Source organism: Syzygium oleosum, unplaced genomic scaffold (genome assembly GCF_021117445.2).
Source record: "Syzygium oleosum isolate NSW1041296 unplaced genomic scaffold, Sole_v2.1 Sole_v2.19, whole genome shotgun sequence".
Taxonomy (NCBI): domain Eukaryota; kingdom Viridiplantae; phylum Streptophyta; class Magnoliopsida; order Myrtales; family Myrtaceae; genus Syzygium; species Syzygium oleosum.
The window spans coordinates 174,812-195,104 of NW_026607503.1; the positions used below are offsets into that span (position 1 = coordinate 174,812).

The 20,293-nt window shown below is 40.9% G+C and overlaps 2 protein-coding genes across 6 annotated transcripts; both read left to right on the forward strand.

Annotated features, from left to right (window-relative positions):
- The first annotated feature begins 306 nt into the window (after nucleotides 1-306).
- On the forward strand, nucleotides 307-10,433 carry LOC115670272 (two-component response regulator-like APRR3). 4 transcript variants are annotated; one of them, XM_056320137.1, is made up of 11 exons: nucleotides 307-615; nucleotides 1,824-2,302; nucleotides 3,012-3,173; nucleotides 3,284-3,417; nucleotides 3,913-4,143; nucleotides 7,234-7,378; nucleotides 7,466-7,949; nucleotides 8,037-8,064; nucleotides 8,289-9,041; nucleotides 9,959-10,032; nucleotides 10,129-10,433. In XM_056320137.1, exons 2-11 carry the CDS (start codon nucleotides 1,927-1,929, stop codon nucleotides 10,205-10,207), a joined length of 2,466 nt encoding a protein of 821 aa, XP_056176112.1. In that variant the 5' UTR covers nucleotides 307-615; nucleotides 1,824-1,926; the 3' UTR covers nucleotides 10,208-10,433. The 4 variants fall into 4 exon arrangements, with proteins under 4 accessions (XP_056176112.1, XP_056176111.1, XP_056176113.1 ...); XM_056320136.1 differs by having other exon boundaries at nucleotides 1,837-2,302; XM_056320138.1 differs by having other exon boundaries at nucleotides 308-615; nucleotides 1,837-2,302; nucleotides 3,913-4,074; nucleotides 7,210-7,378.
- A 4,933-nt stretch (nucleotides 10,434-15,366) lies between these two features.
- LOC115670273 (probable serine/threonine-protein kinase PBL5) lies at nucleotides 15,367-19,246 on the forward strand. 2 transcript variants are annotated; one of them, XM_030591507.2, is made up of 5 exons: nucleotides 15,367-15,650; nucleotides 16,117-16,334; nucleotides 16,623-16,812; nucleotides 16,970-17,361; nucleotides 18,670-19,246. In XM_030591507.2, the coding sequence occupies exons 1-5, from the start codon at nucleotides 15,467-15,469 to the stop codon at nucleotides 18,988-18,990; spliced, it is 1,305 nt and encodes a 434-aa protein (XP_030447367.1). In that variant the 5' UTR covers nucleotides 15,367-15,466; the 3' UTR covers nucleotides 18,991-19,246. The 2 variants fall into 2 exon arrangements, with proteins under 2 accessions (XP_030447367.1, XP_030447368.1); XM_030591508.2 differs by lacking the exon at nucleotides 15,367-15,650 and having other exon boundaries at nucleotides 16,191-16,349.
- The last annotated feature ends 1,047 nt before the right edge of the window (nucleotides 19,247-20,293 follow it).

The following is a 20,293-nucleotide window of genomic DNA, read 5'->3' on the forward strand; positions in this document are numbered from 1 at the left end:
CGTATTTTCAAGTTGTCATCTGAAGAGCCATCACCAAACGACGACGTCCCACGCGTAGGCGATCCAGTAGCAGTCCCCGAACCGCAGCGCGCCACGTGGCGAGCCGCGATCTCGACGACCTCGCGGGATCCACGGAGCGCGCGCGGTCTTCGAGCTTTTGATACTGTCCACGTCGACTCCGCCCCGCCCACGTAGGACGGGCCCATAATCACACGTGGACCACGGAGCCGCTGCGGACCTCCACTTGCGACACGTCAGAGCGCCTCCCCCAAAAAAATCTAGCTCCCTCCCCGCCCCCTCTCTCTCTACTCTCTGCCTCTCTCTCTACCCTGTCGCTTCTCTTTCTGGAACCAGAAGAAGAGCTCGTTCGCAATCTCCACCGTCAGTCAAACTCACTCTCTCCCTCGCTGAAGTTCCTTCTCGCTCGCACGATGAAGCAGCTCGCGCGGAGCGAATGATTCGCAGCTCGTCTCGCCTCTGGAATTCGTGCTCCGAGCTTCGGATTGTGGATTGCCGTATCCGTTTCTTCCATGGGGGGTGCTGATCTAGGTCCTCTTCCGCTGCTGCATCGGGCCTCGGGAATGGAGGTGGTGGTTCACTAGGGAATCGGAGGAGGTAAGCTTTGCTTGGCTTTCGAAATCTTTCTGATTACGCAGCGTCGCAGTAGCTTCCGGTTCGATGATGTTTCGAGCTCTTTCGAGGTTTTTCGGATGCCTCTGTCTTCGGTTTTGGATTTTAGGTCCTAGCCTTTGTTCGTTTTGGAAAAGACCGAGGCCTTAGCGATCTGGTAGAGCAGATTAGTTTCGTTTTGGTGCCGCGGTCGCGCGGACGTGGAGTTGGGAGGATTGGGATCGTGGTTAGGTTTTTTTTTTTGTTTCGAGCTGCTCTGTTCTTTCTTAGCTACAGAGGCTCGTTCTTGTTTGGTTCCGTACCTTAGTCCGATGTGCTTGTGCGCCTTATGTGCACAGGCGGCTTGGATGCTGTGAGGTGGTTTTTGTTTTGAAGTTGGTAAGAGGAGATTTCCGTGGTCAACGGCGTATTTCATCGGCCCTGCAGAGTATATTACAGAGTATGCCAGAGCCTCCGGGCTCGAGGTGTCTGTCATTAAGTTCAATTATTAACTGGAAGTGTGGATGTTACTGTCCTTCCTCATCATTAAGGGTATATTGATATGTATCAGTCCCGAAATCTCCATTATGGGGCACGGAAGGGCGAGCAAGTCATCAATGTGGTAGTTGGTCGAAATAAGTGATGTGGATGACAAGCATACCTGATCCATTATTGTGTACTTGTCTGGGATGACTTCTCCTTGGTGATTATATTGATCAGTATTGACAGCTTGCAGCAGGTTTGCTGCTATCATTTGATGACTAGAGTTTCCATCTATGAATATGAAAAGTGAATATTACGATTATCTTCTGCCACTGTTGCTTGTGAGATGTTTTATCACACACATGGATTGTTCCTGGCTGTCAGATTTTGAGGGTTGCTTTGAAGTTTTTGTTTCCCCTTATTGTATGATGAGAAAGTTTCTGCTTGTCGTCATCTCCAAATTTTTTCAATTATGGGTCCAGTTATTGCTTTTACTTCTCAGACGAATTCAACCTAAATGAGTTGCTTCATTGTTTTACGTGCACTTTCTATAACTCCCAACATCGTCACTGGATGCAGTTGGCTTTTGGATCAGGCTTTTTTTTTGTCTTTAGCATATAATAACCACTGATGAGTGAAAAACCGGCTGGGTTAAATAAAGATTTCTTTTGTTCTTTTCTATTTGCCTCATTTTTTACAAGTAGTTGTTGGATTTGGAACTCCATCACTAGGTTTGTCTTGCAGACAGTAACTTCTAACGGACGTCATGCATGAGTTATATGGTCAATCGAGCTATCAGGCATTTCTAGTTGCTGTTGATTTTGAGTCCGGTTGATGGGGGCTCTACCAGTGGACAATGACGGTGGCAATGATAGGGCGTCCGTTGAACACAGCATTCATCACCATGAGCAGAATGGAGGAACCAATGGAATTCTGTATGAGGAGCAATGTCGGAATTCATCCGAGGAAGACAATTCCAGGTCTAATGATGTAGTGGAATATCGTAACGGTTATCCTAGTTTGGATATTCAGGCACATGATGGTTTTCGAATAGAGCCACAACAGCCGCAAGGGCCACAACAGCCTCATGGGCCTATGGTACTATGGGAGAGGTTCCTCCCCATCAAGACAGTTAAGGTTCTTCTTGTCGAAAACGATGATTCAACACGGCAAGTTGTTAATGCACTGTTACGGAATTGTGGATATGAAGGTTAGCACTGGTTTGACATTCACATGAACATTCAAGCTAGTGGCAGTAATTTCACTGTTATTCTGTGACATTTTTATAGTGAATTGCATCTTCATGTTATTAATTGATTACGTGCATGTGTACTGAACTGAAAATATGGGTTTGACACGTGATCTTAAAATGTTTTCTTTGTTTATCTTGTTAATCGTTTGAACGCAAGATCTCATTTATGCACTTTTTTAAGGATATTCCACTTTCCCTCTAGAGCTTTTAGGATAGGATAGACAGTAGACACGCACGCGATTCCATATTTCTTGTTTAAAGGACTTTCTTGTTGTGTGAAAGAATCTCTTACTGTCATTCCTTTCGCGATTCTTTTAGTCCCAATGCACTTAAGCTGTAAAGTTTTAAGGTTTTAAATCTGGTATATGGTGTATTAGGTTCATGTTTGTCGAGGGAATGTTTGGTGGGATTGAGTTAGCCTGTTTATCTTTCCCAATGGTCTGTGATAGTAAGTGGGGGTTGAAAAACCTCTGATTGGGGATTCATGTTTATTGCTAATGCTCTAAAGTGTCTCATTTTATGGGATATTCAATTTATACTACGATTGATTATCCTGACCGAAATCAGACTTTTTGTTGGAACAGCCTTGGCATTTTTTTACCAAATGAACCCTCAGTGTACTCATACCTTTTCCTTCAGACCTTTTATATTCAATTTGTCTTGGCAGTTACTGCTGTTGCAAATGGTATTCAGGCGTGGAAGACCCTAGAAGATCCAACAGATCAGATTGACCTTGTCTTGACAGAAGTAGTCATGCCTTTGCTATCGGGAATAGGTCTTCTTAGCAAGATTATGGGCCACAAGACTTTGAAGAATATTCCAGTAATAAGTAAGAATTACTTCACTATAAATGGGCAGTTTGATATGGTAAAGCTTTCCACGACTATGATTGCTGTTTTAATGCTTTTGAATATTGCACCTAATGAGCTACTCTTGCAGTGATGTCTTCTCATGATTCTATGGGCATAGTATTTAAATGTCTGTCAAAGGGTGCAGTTGACTTTTTGGTGAAACCTATCCGAAAGAATGAACTTAAGAACCTATGGCAGCATGTGTGGAGGAGATGCCACAGTGTGAGTTACAGTTCATCTTTTGCGATAGTCGCTCTATTTTAACTTCTGAACTTGTTTGCCAGTTTAGCATAGGTGAAAATAGTGCCAATAAGGACTATTACCATAGGTTAAAGTAGTGCCAATAAGGACTATTACCATAGGTTAAAGTAGTGCCAATAGGGACTAGAAGCAGAAGGAGCTCTTCTTAGGAAGGGCACGTCTTCTCTCCTCTCAGTAGGATGGCAAAATCTTGCATGGACCTTGGTCCGCTTGGACTGGGTCAATGACAACTGTTGCATGTGGGTCCCATTAAATGGAACGGCTGTACCCCGGTCCATGGACCTTGGTCTGCACATGAATTTCCCTAGTAGTATTTCTGTTGTTTGACATTTTCGGTATGATGGATTTGTCTATCTGATATTTTAATGTTTATCCTGGTTCAGTTGGCTATATTGAATGAAATATTATTGTTGCAATTTCCTGTTTGTCATTGTGTTAAGTATTATCTTTTCTCAGTCTAGCAGCAGTGGAAGTGAGAGTGGGACAAACACCAGAACGTTCAAGGAATTGAGAAGCAATGATGACTCTGAGACCAATAATGGTAGCAGTGAAGAGCAGGATAATGGAAGTAACGGTTTGAGCGTGCGGAATGGAAGTGATGATGGAAGTGGCACTCAGGTAAATTTGCATGTGGACCGGAAAAAGCCTGACATGATAAGAAGTTCTCACATCTGTTCCTCGTGCGTGGTATGTATATCTAGCAATAAGGCACTGATTTTGGGGTTTCTTGTTTCATAGAGGCATCAATCTCTTGTGGCTAATGGTGCCTCAAGGCATATAGAACGCCTTTCTTTCCTAATGCTTTTCAATGAGGAAGGAGCTGATCATAATTGAATGGAGTTGAACCCTTGCTGAGTCAAGTAGCTCAAATTATTCGTTGCATCGTTTACTCCAGTTGAAATTAGACTTAGAGAGCTTCTCTTTAAGGTCTAAGTATGTAATCAATAGTCGCTGTTTATTTCTTATGTGTCCTTGATGAGCATATGACATACTGGGAGAAGGTCTAGGATTTGGATGCCAATGGGCAGATTTGGGCACAGAAATTAGTTGCACCGCGAACAAGTAGGATCGGGACTTGATGTCCACTGGATTTTTGCATCTGCCTATTATCCAATGGCTACACCAGGTCCCATGTCTACAATGGATGATGAGAGATAACATCCTCATATATTTACATTTGAAAAAAAAACATTATCGAACTGTCTCTATTTAATTATAGTGATTGTAGTATTTGGACTGCAGTGCTTTAAGATTGAGGCAGTTGTACCATGATAATTGTGGGAAGGAGGAGGTTGGGGGGGGGGGGGGGGGATAAATTTACTCAATGTCTCTCTCATAAAAGAAACTCATATAGAATTTAAGTATTGCTAAAATTAACATGGGGAAAGCAGTATTCCTGTCATTAATTGAGAAAAATAGAGTCAAAACTTCCATAGAGTATCCGTTCAAAACAGTAAAAAGTTCTTGAGTTAGATTCATTATTGACTCAAAACATGGTGCAGTTGCATAACAAAGTACAATGACTTATTCAAAAATAAGAAGGGTCCATTTTTTTACTTTTGGTGTATGCTTCTGTTTCTTTCAACTTAATTTGCTTTTCCACCAATGTCTAAAATACTATTCAAATTCCAAAACTGTGAAAATTTATACGTGAATCTACTCATCAATATTTGCACTCTGTGAAAGTTCCAAGTGTTTCGGATTTAAAAAAGAAAGTTAAACTATGTGAGTCGCAAGAATTAAACTAAGCAAAAAAGTTGAAAGTAAATGTCAATCCAAATGGACTTGTAGCCACTTGGTATAATGATAGCAACACTATAGATGCTTGGAAATTTTTTCATGATTTGTTAAAAAAATACAATATTCTGATTATTTAAGAGCTAGAATGAGGATTACCTTTGGGAGGAGCATTCAGTCTTCAGGTTGGTTGCATATTTGTCTTGTTTTGTGTGTGTGTGTGTGTGTGTGTGTGTGTGTGTGTGAGAGAGAGAGAGAGAGAGAGAGAGAGAGAGAGAGAGAGAGAGAGATCTGTTGTTACTAAACCATAAGAGAAATGCATGACAAAAAGAAAAAAAAGGAAAGACAGAAATTCAAGGCTGCATTGTACTTAGACATGTGTAGTGCAGTGAGCGGGGGGACCACTGTTGATCCATTCTTAATCCAGTTAGGTATCTTTCTGTTCCCTCCTTTCTGTGCTGAGGATGCATCCTACTAACCTAGGCATAGCTATGTCATGGAAGGGATTTTTCCTGCAAGTAGAATATAGAAAACAGGCTCAAGCAACTCATAAAGTTCTCTGGTTAGATGGTTAGTATCCTAAACGAGGCTTTCATAGCCTCTCCAATCCACAATAATCAATTTTGGAATTTAGTAAAGAGAAGAATCTTTTAATATCTTAATTTCTCCTATCTCAGGACTTCTTTAGACTTCAGAATATCTTTGGTTGAGTTTGCTTGAAATGAATGTTGCATTTGAATAAACGAATAACCAGGTAAGATGGGAGTAAGGCACGGGTGGATAGGTCAAACATTAGATTGTTCGCAATTGCAGGTGAGGGAAATGGGAACTGTGTCGTGTGCTTAATGTACACACGCATGCCATTCCTTTACTACCAAGCAATCTCTTGGGGTTGTAAATTTTGTACACTCATCCAAGCATGCCTCCATATTGCCCATACTCTCTCCTTAAATGTGTGATTGCCTTCTTTTAGTGAGCTTAAAAACTTCTTTGCAGAAACTACTGTCGAAGGGTTTGGTTTCAACGGGTGCAAGCTATCAGAAATGAGAAATCATTGTGACGCTTCAGTGCAAAACGATATACAATCACAAAAATAGCGGGCTGCATCTAAGTTTGTTGTTCTTTTTTCTTTAAAGTCCAAATGATGGAACCCAATGTAGGTCATCATGAGTGATCTTAGGTTTTCTCCATATACGTGGGCCCACATACCACAATCTTAGTCCTTTTAATATTATTGATATTTGGTGCAATGAAAGCCCTCTTCTTTAGTCTAAAAATAAGTAGAGAGCTAATGCAATAGTCTGTGCTACCTCTTTGTTGGCTTGTGCATCGAAAAACGTTCTATATAATCAATAGCGCCATGCTCATTTGGATGCACTGACCAACTGGAAAAACTTTTATGCTGCTTTTACTCGGGAGGATGTAGTATTTTAGGGGAAGGACTAAAAAGGTGATCTTACAGGCATGTATGGATTGACTTTTACTTTTTCTTTCATTTAGATCTTGCATCGTATGCGCTTTGATTTTCTTACTCCAAAACACCTGAAACTTTCGCGACAGATTAATGTCAACATAGATCGGAGTATAATTTTTCATAATCTTTTGACATTTGATATGGCGGGAAAGCTAAAAAGTAGTACTTTTTGCTTTTGCTAAAGTGTAAACGGACGCATTCCGACCAGATTCAGGACCTATCACGAGAATGTTTTTTGCTCAACTAGTAGTACACCAGAGATGTGTAGTTCGACAACTAAGGGATAGTGGCTAAGATTTGTTACTAGTCCCTTTGAGCAACGGCATGGTGGATGACCTTTTGATTCATTAAGATTGCTGTTCGCTTTAGCATGGGAAGACCAAATTCTTAATAATCACTGCACCTTGCAGACTAAAGAGATGCCTTTAATTTTTTCTTTTTCTGTTGATAGCAAAGAAAAGGCTGAATATCTGTAAACAGTATAAGCATCAGGTCAAAAGACTCGGATTATGGTAGATCTAAGTGTGTTATTACTATTTCAGCTTATTAATGCTCCATCTTCTCAGAGTTCATGGACAAATAAGACGGCCGAAGTTGACAGCCCTAAACCAGTATCACTTTCGAATGAATGGGCAGATGCTCCTGATAGCACTTGCGCTCAGGTGGTTCATACTGGGGCAGAAACACTCAAAATGGACGAAGAAGAACCAGGTACTAATGAACATTAGCGACTTGAAGTAAAAAAACTCCTTGACATCTGTTTGGTCATGTTCTTATCTATACATTTCAATCTTGTAGGCACTGCTGGAATGGGCAAGGATGGAAAAAGAGCCTCTAGATGTCAAGATTCTAAACATGGATATCAGCATGAGAGATGTCAAGATTCTAAACCTGGATATCAACATGAGAGATGTCAAGATTCTAAGCATAAATATCAGCATGATAGATCCAAGAATGCATCCTCCATTATAGAACCTAAACCATTTGATAAAGGACAATTGGGGCTCGACCTTGACTTAGGTGGCAAATCTAGAAATAAAGAAGCCAATTTGACATGTGGAACAGCCAATTGCCCAGATGCACAGACTGAAAGTACAGTTTTTGACACTAGAGATGGTATTTCCAGAATCTCACATGCAAAAGCAAAAGCTGACTGTGATTCTAAAGAACTTCCATCACTTGAACTAACACTTAAAAGGCTGGAAGGAGTGGGCGATTCTGGAAAAAGTGCCCTTGGTGATCACAAAGTTTTGAGGCATTCTGGCCTATCAGCATTCTCCAAGTAAGAAGGAAACTTCTGGATTCAACTCATCTAAGCTGTTTTGCAGATCAGGATAAACTTCTTGTTGCGATGTTTTTTTTTTTGCAGGTTCAATGCAACCTCTTCGGCGAATCAGGTAACTTGTCTAGCTTCTAAGTTGATGTACCATGTGATTGCTGTACTGGAATCTACATACGTGCCTGCATATTATTGGCACGAAGAAACTGGTGTGCAGCAGACTAGACTAAACAAGCCTCCACACCAGTGCTACTTTTAGCTAAGATGTTAACAGCGTCTCTCTGTTCAAGTTTACTTATAGTGACTGTTGTCTTGGTGATGATCACGTCCACTGTGGAGCAGGGTCGGGCAGGGACTACTGGAAGCTGTTCTGCATTTGATAATTGTTCAGTTGCAGTAAGAATGGAGAGCGATTTTCCTTCTCGTTCACTTGGTACTCCTCCATATCGTCAGTCTAACACGAGTAGCAGCAACAATGAATTTGTTTTGAGTAGTAAAACTCCTATAAAGCCAGAAGTAGTAGTATCAACTTTCAAATCTTCGGAGTCTTCCGCCTTTCAACCAGTACAGCATGGTTTTGTGTCTTCATCTTGGCAAGAGCTGTCTGGAAGGGCAAATGATGCTTGTTCTAACACAATCCAACCACCGTCAACCAGTCCACGTCAGCACATTCATATCCGGTACCACCATCACCACCACCACCACCACTATCATCATCATCTCGACAGCTTGCAGCAGCAGCAGCAGCAACAACAACAACCTGACCACAAGGATCTTTCACTCAAGAACATGGCAGGAGCAGCTCCACAATGTGGATCATCAAATGCATTCCAAGATCATTTAGAAGGTAATACTGGGAACTACAGTGTAAGTGGGAGCGTCTCTGGGAGCAACGGGAATACTGGAAGTAAAAGTGTGCCAAATGGTGGAGAGAGTGATAAGGTAAAGGATGATGGAGTTGCTGGACATACTGGAGATGGTGGTGTTACTGAGAATGTTAATGGTGGTGGACCAGATGAAGAGCGAATTGCACTGAGGGAGGCAGCCTTGTCCAAATTTCGACAGAAGAGGAAGGAAAGATGCTTTGAGAAGAGGGTAATGAGCACTCTTTCTAGTTCTTTGCTGTGAAGCAACATAATTTTGATCATAGACCTAAGCTGCTGTATAATCCTTTAGTGAACCAATGATAATGCTTTGAATCTAATGACTTTGTAGCGCTTAACTTGCTTCTGCTTTTATGGAGAAAAAATGTTTGTTTGTAGGAAAAATTACTCTTTCGTCTATGTACTGTCACATTTTTTTTCTAATCGAGATTTTATACTTTTAATTTGTGTAATCGGTCCTTTTACTTTAGCGAATTTCTAATCAACTCCTTTGGACACCAAATCCAGTCAAATTCAGCTGACGAGGCTGTAGGGCAACTCCAAGGTATGCTGCGGATAGAGTATCTGGATGCCAATGTGGATGTGCGTTGAATAATTTAGGCAATGGAGACAACGTCATAACATGATGTGAATATAACTTAGCAAATGTGGATGCCCTAGTGGACGCTCCCATTGGAAAAATTTTGTCCACATCACACTATGACATCATCCAATGGCCAATGCAGCTAGATTTGGGAGAATTTAGTGTCAAATGGATTTGATTACAAAGTTTGTGAAAATAGAATGACTTGATTAGACAAATTAAAAGGTAATTTCACTTGATAAGAAAATGCATGAAAGTACAAGGATAGAAAGTAGAATTTTTACTTGGTTATATGTAAGTTTCAGAATCCACCGTGCTTGATATACAAATATCTTCAGACCTGAGAACCATCTTGCTTATTTTGTGAAGTTGACTATAATCCTCTACTGTTGGTGCTTGCATGTGAGCTTTGTATTTAGCTTTGTTGTAGACTGCTGGTAGCTCACATGGCATTCATAGAAGCTATCACTGGGAGAATGATGACTTCATGAACCTCATGGATGCTCTCTGTTCTTATCAGTGTCTCCTTGTGTTTTGTTCTCCAGGTTCGTTATGAAAGCAGAAAAAAGCTAGCAGAGCAGCGACCTCGGGTGCGAGGACAGTTTGTTCGGCAGATAACGTATGAAATCGCAATGACAAGAAATGATCTCTTTGCTCTAAATGTCATGTTTTAGCAAGAAGCTGAAATAGTAATCTCTTATTGCTGGTGCTGCAGGTCTGACAGCAAAGCGGGCGATGACTGCCAGAGCAACGACTCGATCTCGAAGGACAATTCTTGCGACAGTGTTCTATGACAGAAGGAGGAATGCATGTGGATGGTCGATCATTGTTGTTCAGAGTGCGAAGGCATGTATGAATATGAACCTTTACACTGGCCTTGTCTTTTACCAAAAGATGTTTTAGTCTTGTTTTGGAAATCAAGGTTTGTTATGAAAACTCAAAGAAGCAACTGAACTTCATACATTTCTTGTATCTGGGAAAGGAGATTACGAACAGATAAGACTTGTGGATTCAAAATAATTTCGCATTGCTAATGTTTTCCTTTTGGTTCTTCATCTAGTGAAGATTGACACGTGACAGATCCGGTCGTAGATAAGTCTGATAGAAGTTGATTGAAAACGCGATGGCCACGACCCACGCCATGTGTGGTCATCAAGTCATCTTTGTCGGTTTACCTATGCCGGAATAATCACATGTCAATCTGTGAAACTGCAATTACCGTTAAGTGAATGTTAAATATACCCGGGCGATGTGTCATAGAAATGGTAATAATAATATGTTCTTCTTTTAGTTGGTTCCTTGTCCAAGTCATGGGCCATGTAGAGCTCTTTCAACAGTTGACAGCACCAATTAGAATGTTTCACCACGTTATAGCCCTTTCCTGCAATTAAAGATGCTGAGTTAGATTCTATCCGGTTGCGTCATTTGTCAAAAACTTGTTCGCTTTGGCAGCCTGAGAAAGAAGAAAAACCTGGGCACGACGTGCTCGGTCAGGCACGTAGGGGTGGACAAAGTGCTGTCGCAACCAGTCTATGTCGACAACACAGTTCAAAGGGCTTTGATTGTTGAGAAACAATCTCGGCTATACGTCCCCATTTTTCCAGAGCCTTAATTATCCCAAGCCAACACGAGTAAGCATATCAGCCACGCCTTTTTGCAGAGGCTTTGATGAACAAAGACAAACTTGTCATGTCTTTTTGACCAATTTTCCTGAAACAAACATAAAGGAGGGGAGGTGTTCACAGCCGAGAAAGGTACAGCACAAAAGAGAGCGTCGATGTCACCACGTAGGGACAGCTTTGAAAATATAGAACTTGCATATCCACAAGCTTTGAGGGCTACAAATTCACTTTGCCCCAATTTAAGGGTTTGTTTATTTCGCGATAAATATATTTGCTTTTTGAGAGATTCTTTTTCGGTTTCTTTTCAAGTTAGAAAATTCATTTTCTTAATTTTAAGCGTACATATTTTCTGTAATCATAAGTGATTTTCTGTCGATCAATCATTTTAACGAACAAACCCCCCTAAGTTCAATATCATAACTCTGACGTCCTTTCTCTTTCCAGTTCAACTAATCACTCGGTGTCAAAGGAAAGATCTCTCCCTCAAGATCTAATTAGCTCTACACGATTATTGCACTGATTACATCACTCCAACGTAAACCCACCTAAAATTTTTTGTCTTTGTACGAGAACAAGACGTCGATATCTCTAAAAACACTAATGGAGCTTTCTGACCTGTCCACGGAAGCTCCCAGACGTATAAAGTTGTTTGGAAAACTGAAAAAACGGCTTGGACCCTTTTCGGTTCCCCGATGATTATCTCCAACGAGCGACTGGGTTCGCGACACGTGCGCGTGCGCTGCCAAGAGCTCTTGTTGGTTTCCATGTGTCGCGAAGTTCATGGTTCATAAACAAAAGGCAGTGCGAAAGCGATCAAAGCACCTGTCGAGTCGTGATAAGGGATTTGGGCACCGGCCATGGTCGCCCTTGGTGACGGACGGGCCACTAATTGTGCACCAATTGGCATGGCTTACGAGGGATCTGTCGAGGTCGTTTTCGAGTTTGAATTTTGCTCCATTGGTAATTTGATGGTTCAATATTGAAAGTTCTTTCAAAATGGAAGTTTTGGGTGTGTTGCCATTATAAGCTCGTTATTATCATGCTCTAACTAAATTTAGGGTATGCTTACACTTAATATATGGATGACTTTCACGGGAGCGGTGACTTATAAGCTTGATGCGCGAGATTTTATTATGACATATCCATACGTCCTAGATAGTTAAGCTCACATCTCCCTCTCTCTCTCCCCCCCTCCCTCTTTCCCATCACCACACGTCAATCAAAGAGATAAATTATCACGCAATTAGACACGTCATTTTTATCAACAAATAAGTTGGAGAATACTTGAAACGTGACGAAGTAGATTATTACAAGTATCAAATGCAAGAATTTGAATTTTAGTGATATAAAGGAAAGTTATCGGAGTGCTTGAGAGGGAGCATGTGGAAAGGTTCAAATCAAATGTCAATCTATATGTATGACAAATCAGTTATTTCATCAATAGCCTTGAAGGTCTTTCTAATTTAGGAGTTGAATCGTTGCGCTTACTTTGTATGTCTTCCTAACTTAAGAGTTGAATCATTGCGCTTGCTCATTCTACTGGGCTAGAGCATGGATGCACATTACTCGTAAGAGTCGTTCGCAAAAGTACAAACCTATTTGTTACATCGTGAACCTCTCTTAGAGCCTTAGAATCGACTCTTTCTCTCTCTCTCTCTCGTCTTTCTTTTTGACTAAAATGAATCCCTAAAGTGATTTGAAATCTTAAGATATTCTCCTTATTAACATATTTACAAGAATCTACGACGGTGGATTTTGTCGTTGGCAAAGCAAATGACCCTTTCGTCTCTTGTGGCGGTGGCGGTGGTGTAAAATAAAGTTGACTGTTGACCCGTTCAAAGGTCAAAATATGTGGACGGTAATTTTTGGCCCGGCTGGCAGCACAGGAAACCGCGTACTTCCGTGGCTGACAGCGGTGTGAATTAAAGTTTAAAAAAAAAATGAGAAGAAAAACTGGATGTGGCGAATCGCCCCTTTCAAACTAAAGATAAAATTCGGTCGAGTTACTCGTGAACATTTCAGATTCGATTCGACTCGATTCGACGATTGCCGAACTCGAGCTCGCCAATTATTAACTCGACCGATCTATGGCCTAACAAAAATTCTTACCGTTATCAGAATATTCATAAAAGTCTTCGAGAAATGGATTTTGTCTATGATATTTGAGCCTGAGGTGAAGTTTCGGATTTCTTTACGATGGATTGAAATCAAGTTGTGTTCTAGTATCCGATTTTCTATTTGAGATGAGCTCAAGCAGATCAGTCAAGCTCGAGTTAAGTCTTGGGTCCTAATCACGTGAGACTAACTGAGCTTGAGATTGACACTGTAATGGTTAAATTTGAATCGATTCCTGTCATATTTCAAATCAATTTGTACATGAGATATGGTTTTGTGCTACCTTAGTGGGTCCATCCATGCTCAGGTCAATGGATACTCAGCTTCTCATGTCATATCTCGGGTTTTATTACGTTTGATGCGGATTGCAAGTGTGATTTTCTCCGATTTCGCATTTAATCACTCGCGTCAAGATCCAATATCAACACATTCAAGGGGAGTGCTCCACTTTTGGATTTGATTCGAACCGATATTGAATCCGATTCATCCGGAGCCCGGATTGGGTCGGTTTCAAATTAATCAAAAGATATGGTTTTCTCGAGTAAGGGTCGTTTCGGGTCCGTTTGATTTTCCAAACAACCCGAGCTATCGGATCATTCTTTGTGCACCAGACTCCAGATATCGGGTCGGATCGGAAATCATTGGCTTCTATAAGAAAAAAAAGGGAGAAAAACATTTTTTTATGATTTTTATTTTTTTTGGGGAGGGGGGGGGGGGTGCGTTTTAAATGTGAATGAATTCGGGCGCGGGTCCCGCGCTTTGGCAAACTTCGAAAAGGTTGACTTTGAGAATTAGATATTTTTAATCAGATCACACGGTGGTGGATCGGTCATCAGGGGATGGGGTCAATGCAAGATGGTTGGGGGAGACATCATAAAAGACAAAGGACCAACCGGAGCTCGCAGTAATTTATAATTGGGCAATTAATGCCGTCCACGTCACCATTTGTGGTTGATCAATTATGACCGGACAAAACACCCTGCCTATTAAAAAAAAAAAGCAAATAAAAAAAAAGAAGAGAGAGAAGATTTGAAATTAAAGAATTTATTTTTATGTTTAATAATACAAGTATCTATATTTCCCAATTCGATATTTGATCGATTGAATGGAAAGCACGTGCTTGACATGTGGACCAGGAGTAGCCCGGCTTGTTTTTTTTGGAGAAAATGGAAATTTGGGGAGAAAATAAATGGATCCGACATTAATTGGATTTTGACTGGTCGGTGAACATCAGGTCATCTCTTTAAGTTATAGTAAGTATGCTTTAGAAATCGAAAAACCATCTATCTCGAATTTTGATTTGTGCACGCCTCGTCTATTTTTGTCATTAATAAATATTAAAAGTTATTATGACATCATGCTCTATTATTGCTATTTCGTTGGTAGTGTGACGTACAAAAGATGAAGAATACCGGACGAGCATAAAAAATTAAGAAGTAACATACAATCTCGTTACGCGCAATTAACATGAGATGAAGGTTTTAGAGTGCATTCAACCTTTTTGAGATCATGTCATAGTTGGATGATCATTGGAATTGCTTTAATCATGTTTCATCGCTTATGGCATGCCCACCAATCACCAAATTTCACATATCATTTTCGAAGTTCAATTAAAGTTGCATCATTACCACTTGTCTAATTTCATCATGATAATCGAGCCGAAGTTTATGCGAAACATAGATTTAGCGTCTATATGTAAAGGTTCTAAGAAAAAGATTATAATGTTCATTGTTATAGACAAATAAAAATTCATACGACATGCAAAAAAAAAAACAAAAGAGAAAAGAACCGTCCATAAAATTTTACTAGTTACTTAATTTAAAGTCCATTTTGACTCTTTCTTAACCATAAACTCCTTAGAATTGCGTAGAATACAAAATGACATATAAATCCACGGTTTATTTTTTGCGATATTTTTTATAAATTTATATGTATTTTATTGCTTTGTCAAAAGTACAAACTAGCAGGTCCTAGAATGATTCCACAAAGTAACTTTTTTCTTTGCATAAGGGAATGTGAAAATTCATACGTATTACGCGGCTAGATTTAATTGACACGAGGAAAATTTCCATAAACAATTCACACACGAGAAACAAAAACCACCCCCCCAAAAAAAATGAAAAACCATCCCAAAAATCTCAAACTTCTCTTGCCACATTTGCTCCCCTTCTCTTCCTCTCTCTCTCTCTCTCTCTCTCTCTCTCTGGCGTTTCTTGTTCTCTCTCTCTCTCTTCTCCTCTTTGCCTTTTGGGGGCTGCTCCAACTCCCTCTTGATTGCAAAGATCGCGACGCAGAGAGAGAGAGAGAGAGCTTGGTATGGGGTGCTTCAGATGCAGTGGGAAATCAGTGAAGGACCCAGAGGCCGTGCGCAGGCGCCGCAGCAGCAGCAGCACCACCACCACCGCCGCCGCCACCAGCAGCAACAAGAACAACGGCAGCAGCGACAGCGACAACCATCATCATTGCTTTGCGAAGGAAGCGGAAGATCGAGCTGCTCCGGGTAAAACTTCTTTGAAAAGCCTTGGCTATGCCCTGTCGCGTTTCGTGTCGAAGCCGGGAGACTTTACCGGTTGTTGAAAGAACTCGGGACTTTCGTGGCGCTCTTGCGAGCTGAAACTGAGGGTGTTGGGTTTAAAAATCCGTTCTTGATTTCGTGGGGCTGCTGTTGGTGGATTTCTTGAATTTTCCTTCCGATTCGGTCAAAGTTTTCTCCTGGGTAGATTTCGTTACCGTAATCTTGCATGTTTGGAAGATCAAAGCTTGAACTTGCCAAAAAAAGAAAAAAAAAAGCAAGAAAAGAAAGAAAGTTTGAGGGTGAAGTCTTGTTATACTATAATAGCGTGGTTCTTTGAATTCCTCTGAAACTTTTGTTGCTTATTCCATCTGTAGCGGTGCCTTAAGTTGTGTTCACGAGGAAACAGATTTCAAGGCTTGATTTTTGTGTTTTGCCTTTTGCTACTTGATAGAGACTGCGAAGGTCGATGCTTGCGGAAATGCGGAAGAATCCGAGGTAGAGAGACACGAGGTTGCGAGAGACGATGACCAACTGAATATAGATGTGCGGGCTCAGACGTTCACGTTCGATCAACTTGCGGCTGCCACGGGCAATTTCAGATCGGATTGTTTTGTGGGTGAAGGTGGCTTTGGCAAAGTGTATAAGGGGCATATAGAGGGAACTGACCAGGTTGGTTGAGTCAATGTAAGCCTTATACCCCATGTTCTGGCTTCTTATTGCTTCATTAAGTCCGTGCTATTTATCGAGTCTTTAAAAGTTCTGGTACTGAACTTTATCGTAAAAGATAGCCTATGTTGAGACTGAGGAGGAATGTATTGCTGCTATGTTATACTTCATGTTTATTAAGCTTGATGTTTTGGTGCAGATAAAAGGTGTGTGTTAGGGCATGTTGTGAACTCTTGGTTTTCTTTGGTTAGTAGGTGGCAAGACATTAATTTTGTCTTGGATTTGGTGCAGGCAGTAGCAATCAAGCAACTTGATCGTAATGGACTTCAAGGAACAAAGGAGTTTATTGTCGAAGTAACGATGCTAAGTCTGGTTGATCACCCTAATCTTGTGAAATTAATTGGCTTTTGTGCAGAGAGAGATCAGAAACTGTTGGTGTACGAATATATGCCGTTAGGATCACTAGAAACCCATCTGCATGGTAAATAACTCTCCTTCAGCCTGCTTATTCTGTTGTAATGCTATCATCGTTATGATCCTTTGACTTTAGTTCATAGCGTGCATTGATTTTTGTTGCGCACAAGTTCTTCACTCTGTCCAATTAGTGTTTTGAATAATCTCCTTTTATGCCTGATCAGACCTTCCGTCAACTAGAAAAGGACTTGACTGGAATTCACGAATGAAAATAGCAGCTGGAGCAGCAAAAGGTCTCGAGTATTTGCACGACAAATTGAAGCCTCCTATTATATACCGTGATTTGAAATGCTCAAATATTTTACTCGGCGATGGATATCACCCTAAGCTATCTGATTTTGGCTTAGCCAAGGTGGGTCCAAGTGGGGATAGGACCCACGTGTCAACCAGGGTTATGGGTACCTATGGTTACTGTGCACCAGATTACGCAATGACAGGCCAGTTAACATTCAAATCAGATATCTACAGCTTTGGAGTTGTTCTTCTGGAGCTGATAACAGGAAGAAAAGCGTTTGATCAACTGAAAGAGTCCAAGGACCAGTACCTTGTCGCTTGGGTAAGATACAACTACCTTTCTTTTTCTCTGCTGATAAGTCATAACTGATTTGCCTGACAGACAAAAATATTTTATTTGATTTGCAATATTTCCTTAATTGTACTTATTATCCTTAAATTGTTATATGCTTCTCTCTCTGTTTTTTTTTTCCCTGAGATACCCTATGTGATCTAGTTTGCATGAAACCTTGTCCCGTTTTATTTTGCTTGATCTTAAGTTCAATAGTCAAGACAGATGTGCAGCTTAGTGAAAAAGCAGATTATGCAGCAATGCCTGGAAATCTATTTTACCTTGGCCAATCTGATAGGATGGTGAAAATTGTCATCATATGCTTGATCTCTTTCATAACTTCTTGAGCTGGGTTACCTAATAGACCACCGAATCTTCTTTGTTGGACTCCAAGTAATGAAGATTAAATACACTATACCTTTGGATGTGCATCTTCTGGTTTTTTGGAAGTTAGGAGACCTTCTAAGGTACATACTCCTTGCCCTTAGACGGAGAAACTTTGAAGTTTTCACAAGCATGAATGCCAAGTAAGAATGAGCTTTTTTTTTTTTTGTTTTATATTGAAAGTAAGAATGAGCTTACAGAGCAAAAATATTGATGAGAGTCGTCACCTCTCTGACATGTCCTGAATAATTTCTAGAGTGTTGCCTCTATGGCTTAGTCCTTTGTGATTTTATTTTCCATATAATCTGGTTTAAGAGGAAATTTAACTAGAAAGACATTCATCAGATGTTGGCCTCTGAGAGTTTTATCTGTAATTGTTGATTGCTCATAGGTGGATCATTTTGATAAACCCTGCACATCTTTTGCTTTTTGGGTATGCTGCATGCTTGTTTGCTGAATCGTCGTGTGATGAAAATATATAGGTAATGTACAATTTACTACATGTTTGACCGGTACAAAATAGCTTGTATCTGAAGAAAAATGTTGTATAGGAAGAAGAGATTCTAAACCTAAAATATATTCATGTTCATGCTTCAAGCTCTCGATTGATATTTTCAAGCTCATTTCTTGAGGATGAGGTTATGGTGGTTGTAAATGCATTTGTGTGTTGATTTTCCAACAGAATTCTGTCTGATGGACTCCTTAGCCACCTGAGAATATTTTCGTCTTCCTTACCTGTGGACTTGCCTTGAATACATTCATCTCATCCTGCTGGAAACTCTCTTTCGTGAAGCTGATGAAAAACACAATCTAATATACGTTGAAACTTTGAAATACATCTAAATGATATGAAAGACGATAGCGTGTGTATTAGCAGTTTAACTTGACTAACGAGTGTGATGAAATATTGGCCAGGCACGCCCCCTTTTCCGGGATAGGAAAAAATTCTCCCAGATGGCTGACCCAACACTTGAAGGCCGGTATCCTGGAAGAGGCTTGTACCAAGCGCTAGCCATTGCTGCGATGTGCGTTCAAGAGGAACCCTCCATGAGGCCGGTCATAGGTGATGTGGTCATTGCGCTGAATTACCTTGCCTCTCAGAAGTACGAACCGAGTACCCAGCCTGCTCAAAGCTCGGGGAAGGCAGCCGGCGGATCTTCTTCTAGAACGAGAAGGGAGGACAGATTAAGTGCCGATGACGATTCGGTCTTTTCATCTTATGGATACCAAAACTAGGAAGACCGCATGACTTTTGGCGTTGTTCATATAAGAAAATGCCGACTTGTCGGTCTTCATGTGGCACACATGTTAGGTTTGATGCTTCATCCTCGACTTCAATACAGGTAACTCTTTACCTTCCGAACCCCACTTCATCCCCCGTGTACATGCGAGCTGAGTTTTGTATGTAAGTAAAGATGCCTCTGTGAAGAAACTAGCTGTCTGTACCCTTCCATTTAGTGGAAAAAAAAGCCTCTGCGCTATTCTTTCCTTACATTGTTTTGCCATGATCTGAGACACCTCGTGCTGAAATTTTTTAATCCAGACACCTGGAGATCAATATTTCACCATTTGGTAGTTTACTAATTGCCCTTATCGAGTTTACACAATGCAATGCGAGCCATCCCTATGCGGATCTCAGGATCTTCTCTTTACCGAGGCAGATGACGAGTCGTCGAGCTATATTATACTCAGTAGTAAGAAATTTTTGCTCAACGCTCAAAGTTGATTGCTCGCCTACAAGCCAAATGAGAACCTCATGACGCGAGAAATGCATTGAGAGTCGGAACAGTAGAGCTCCAACTGGGTCACTTCACATGCAACATGCTTGTTTCCTAAGAGGGCAAAGTGAGCTGTGTCCTATTTGAACAACTGGGCCATGTCAAAGCCGACTCAAAACTCGCGAAAGGTTAACAAGGGTGGACATGTAGCTACGTCAAAACTGTCGGGGCGTGACCCTGGGACTGCCTGTCTCCGGAGCATCACAGCCATGGCCATTCGTTCCTTTTGGTGTCTCCCAATTGATAGGCTGAATGAAAAGCAAGTCGGCCCCTGATTGAACGACTCGGCCGGTGTGTTCTCGACAATCCCGACTTCGATTTTTTCCTGTTTAGTGCAATCACTCTCTGGTATCAGGACCTTACAAAACTACAACATTGTCTCTGTCACTCATGGAATCTAAATCTAATGAAAAGTCAATAGTGGGTAACCATGAATCTATGGGAAATTACATTAGGGATATACGTTGGGCTTTTTGAATCATACAAGGCCCACCACCTTCGGTCCAACCTTCTGACATGATACCGCTCGTGAACCGTCAGGTTGTTCTTCGTTTCTTGTACTTACCAATAATTAAGATTCACTCTGTCGGCAGGTAAATAAAATGGTTTTCTATAGCGTGACCCCTGTCGTGATCTGTCCTGAAAATCACGACTTATTATGAGCTGATTCTGTCCGAAACAGAAGTAAAGAAAAAGGGAAAATGACAAAGACAGTCGTGAACTTTGGACTAATATATAATATGATTTATGAACTTTTAATT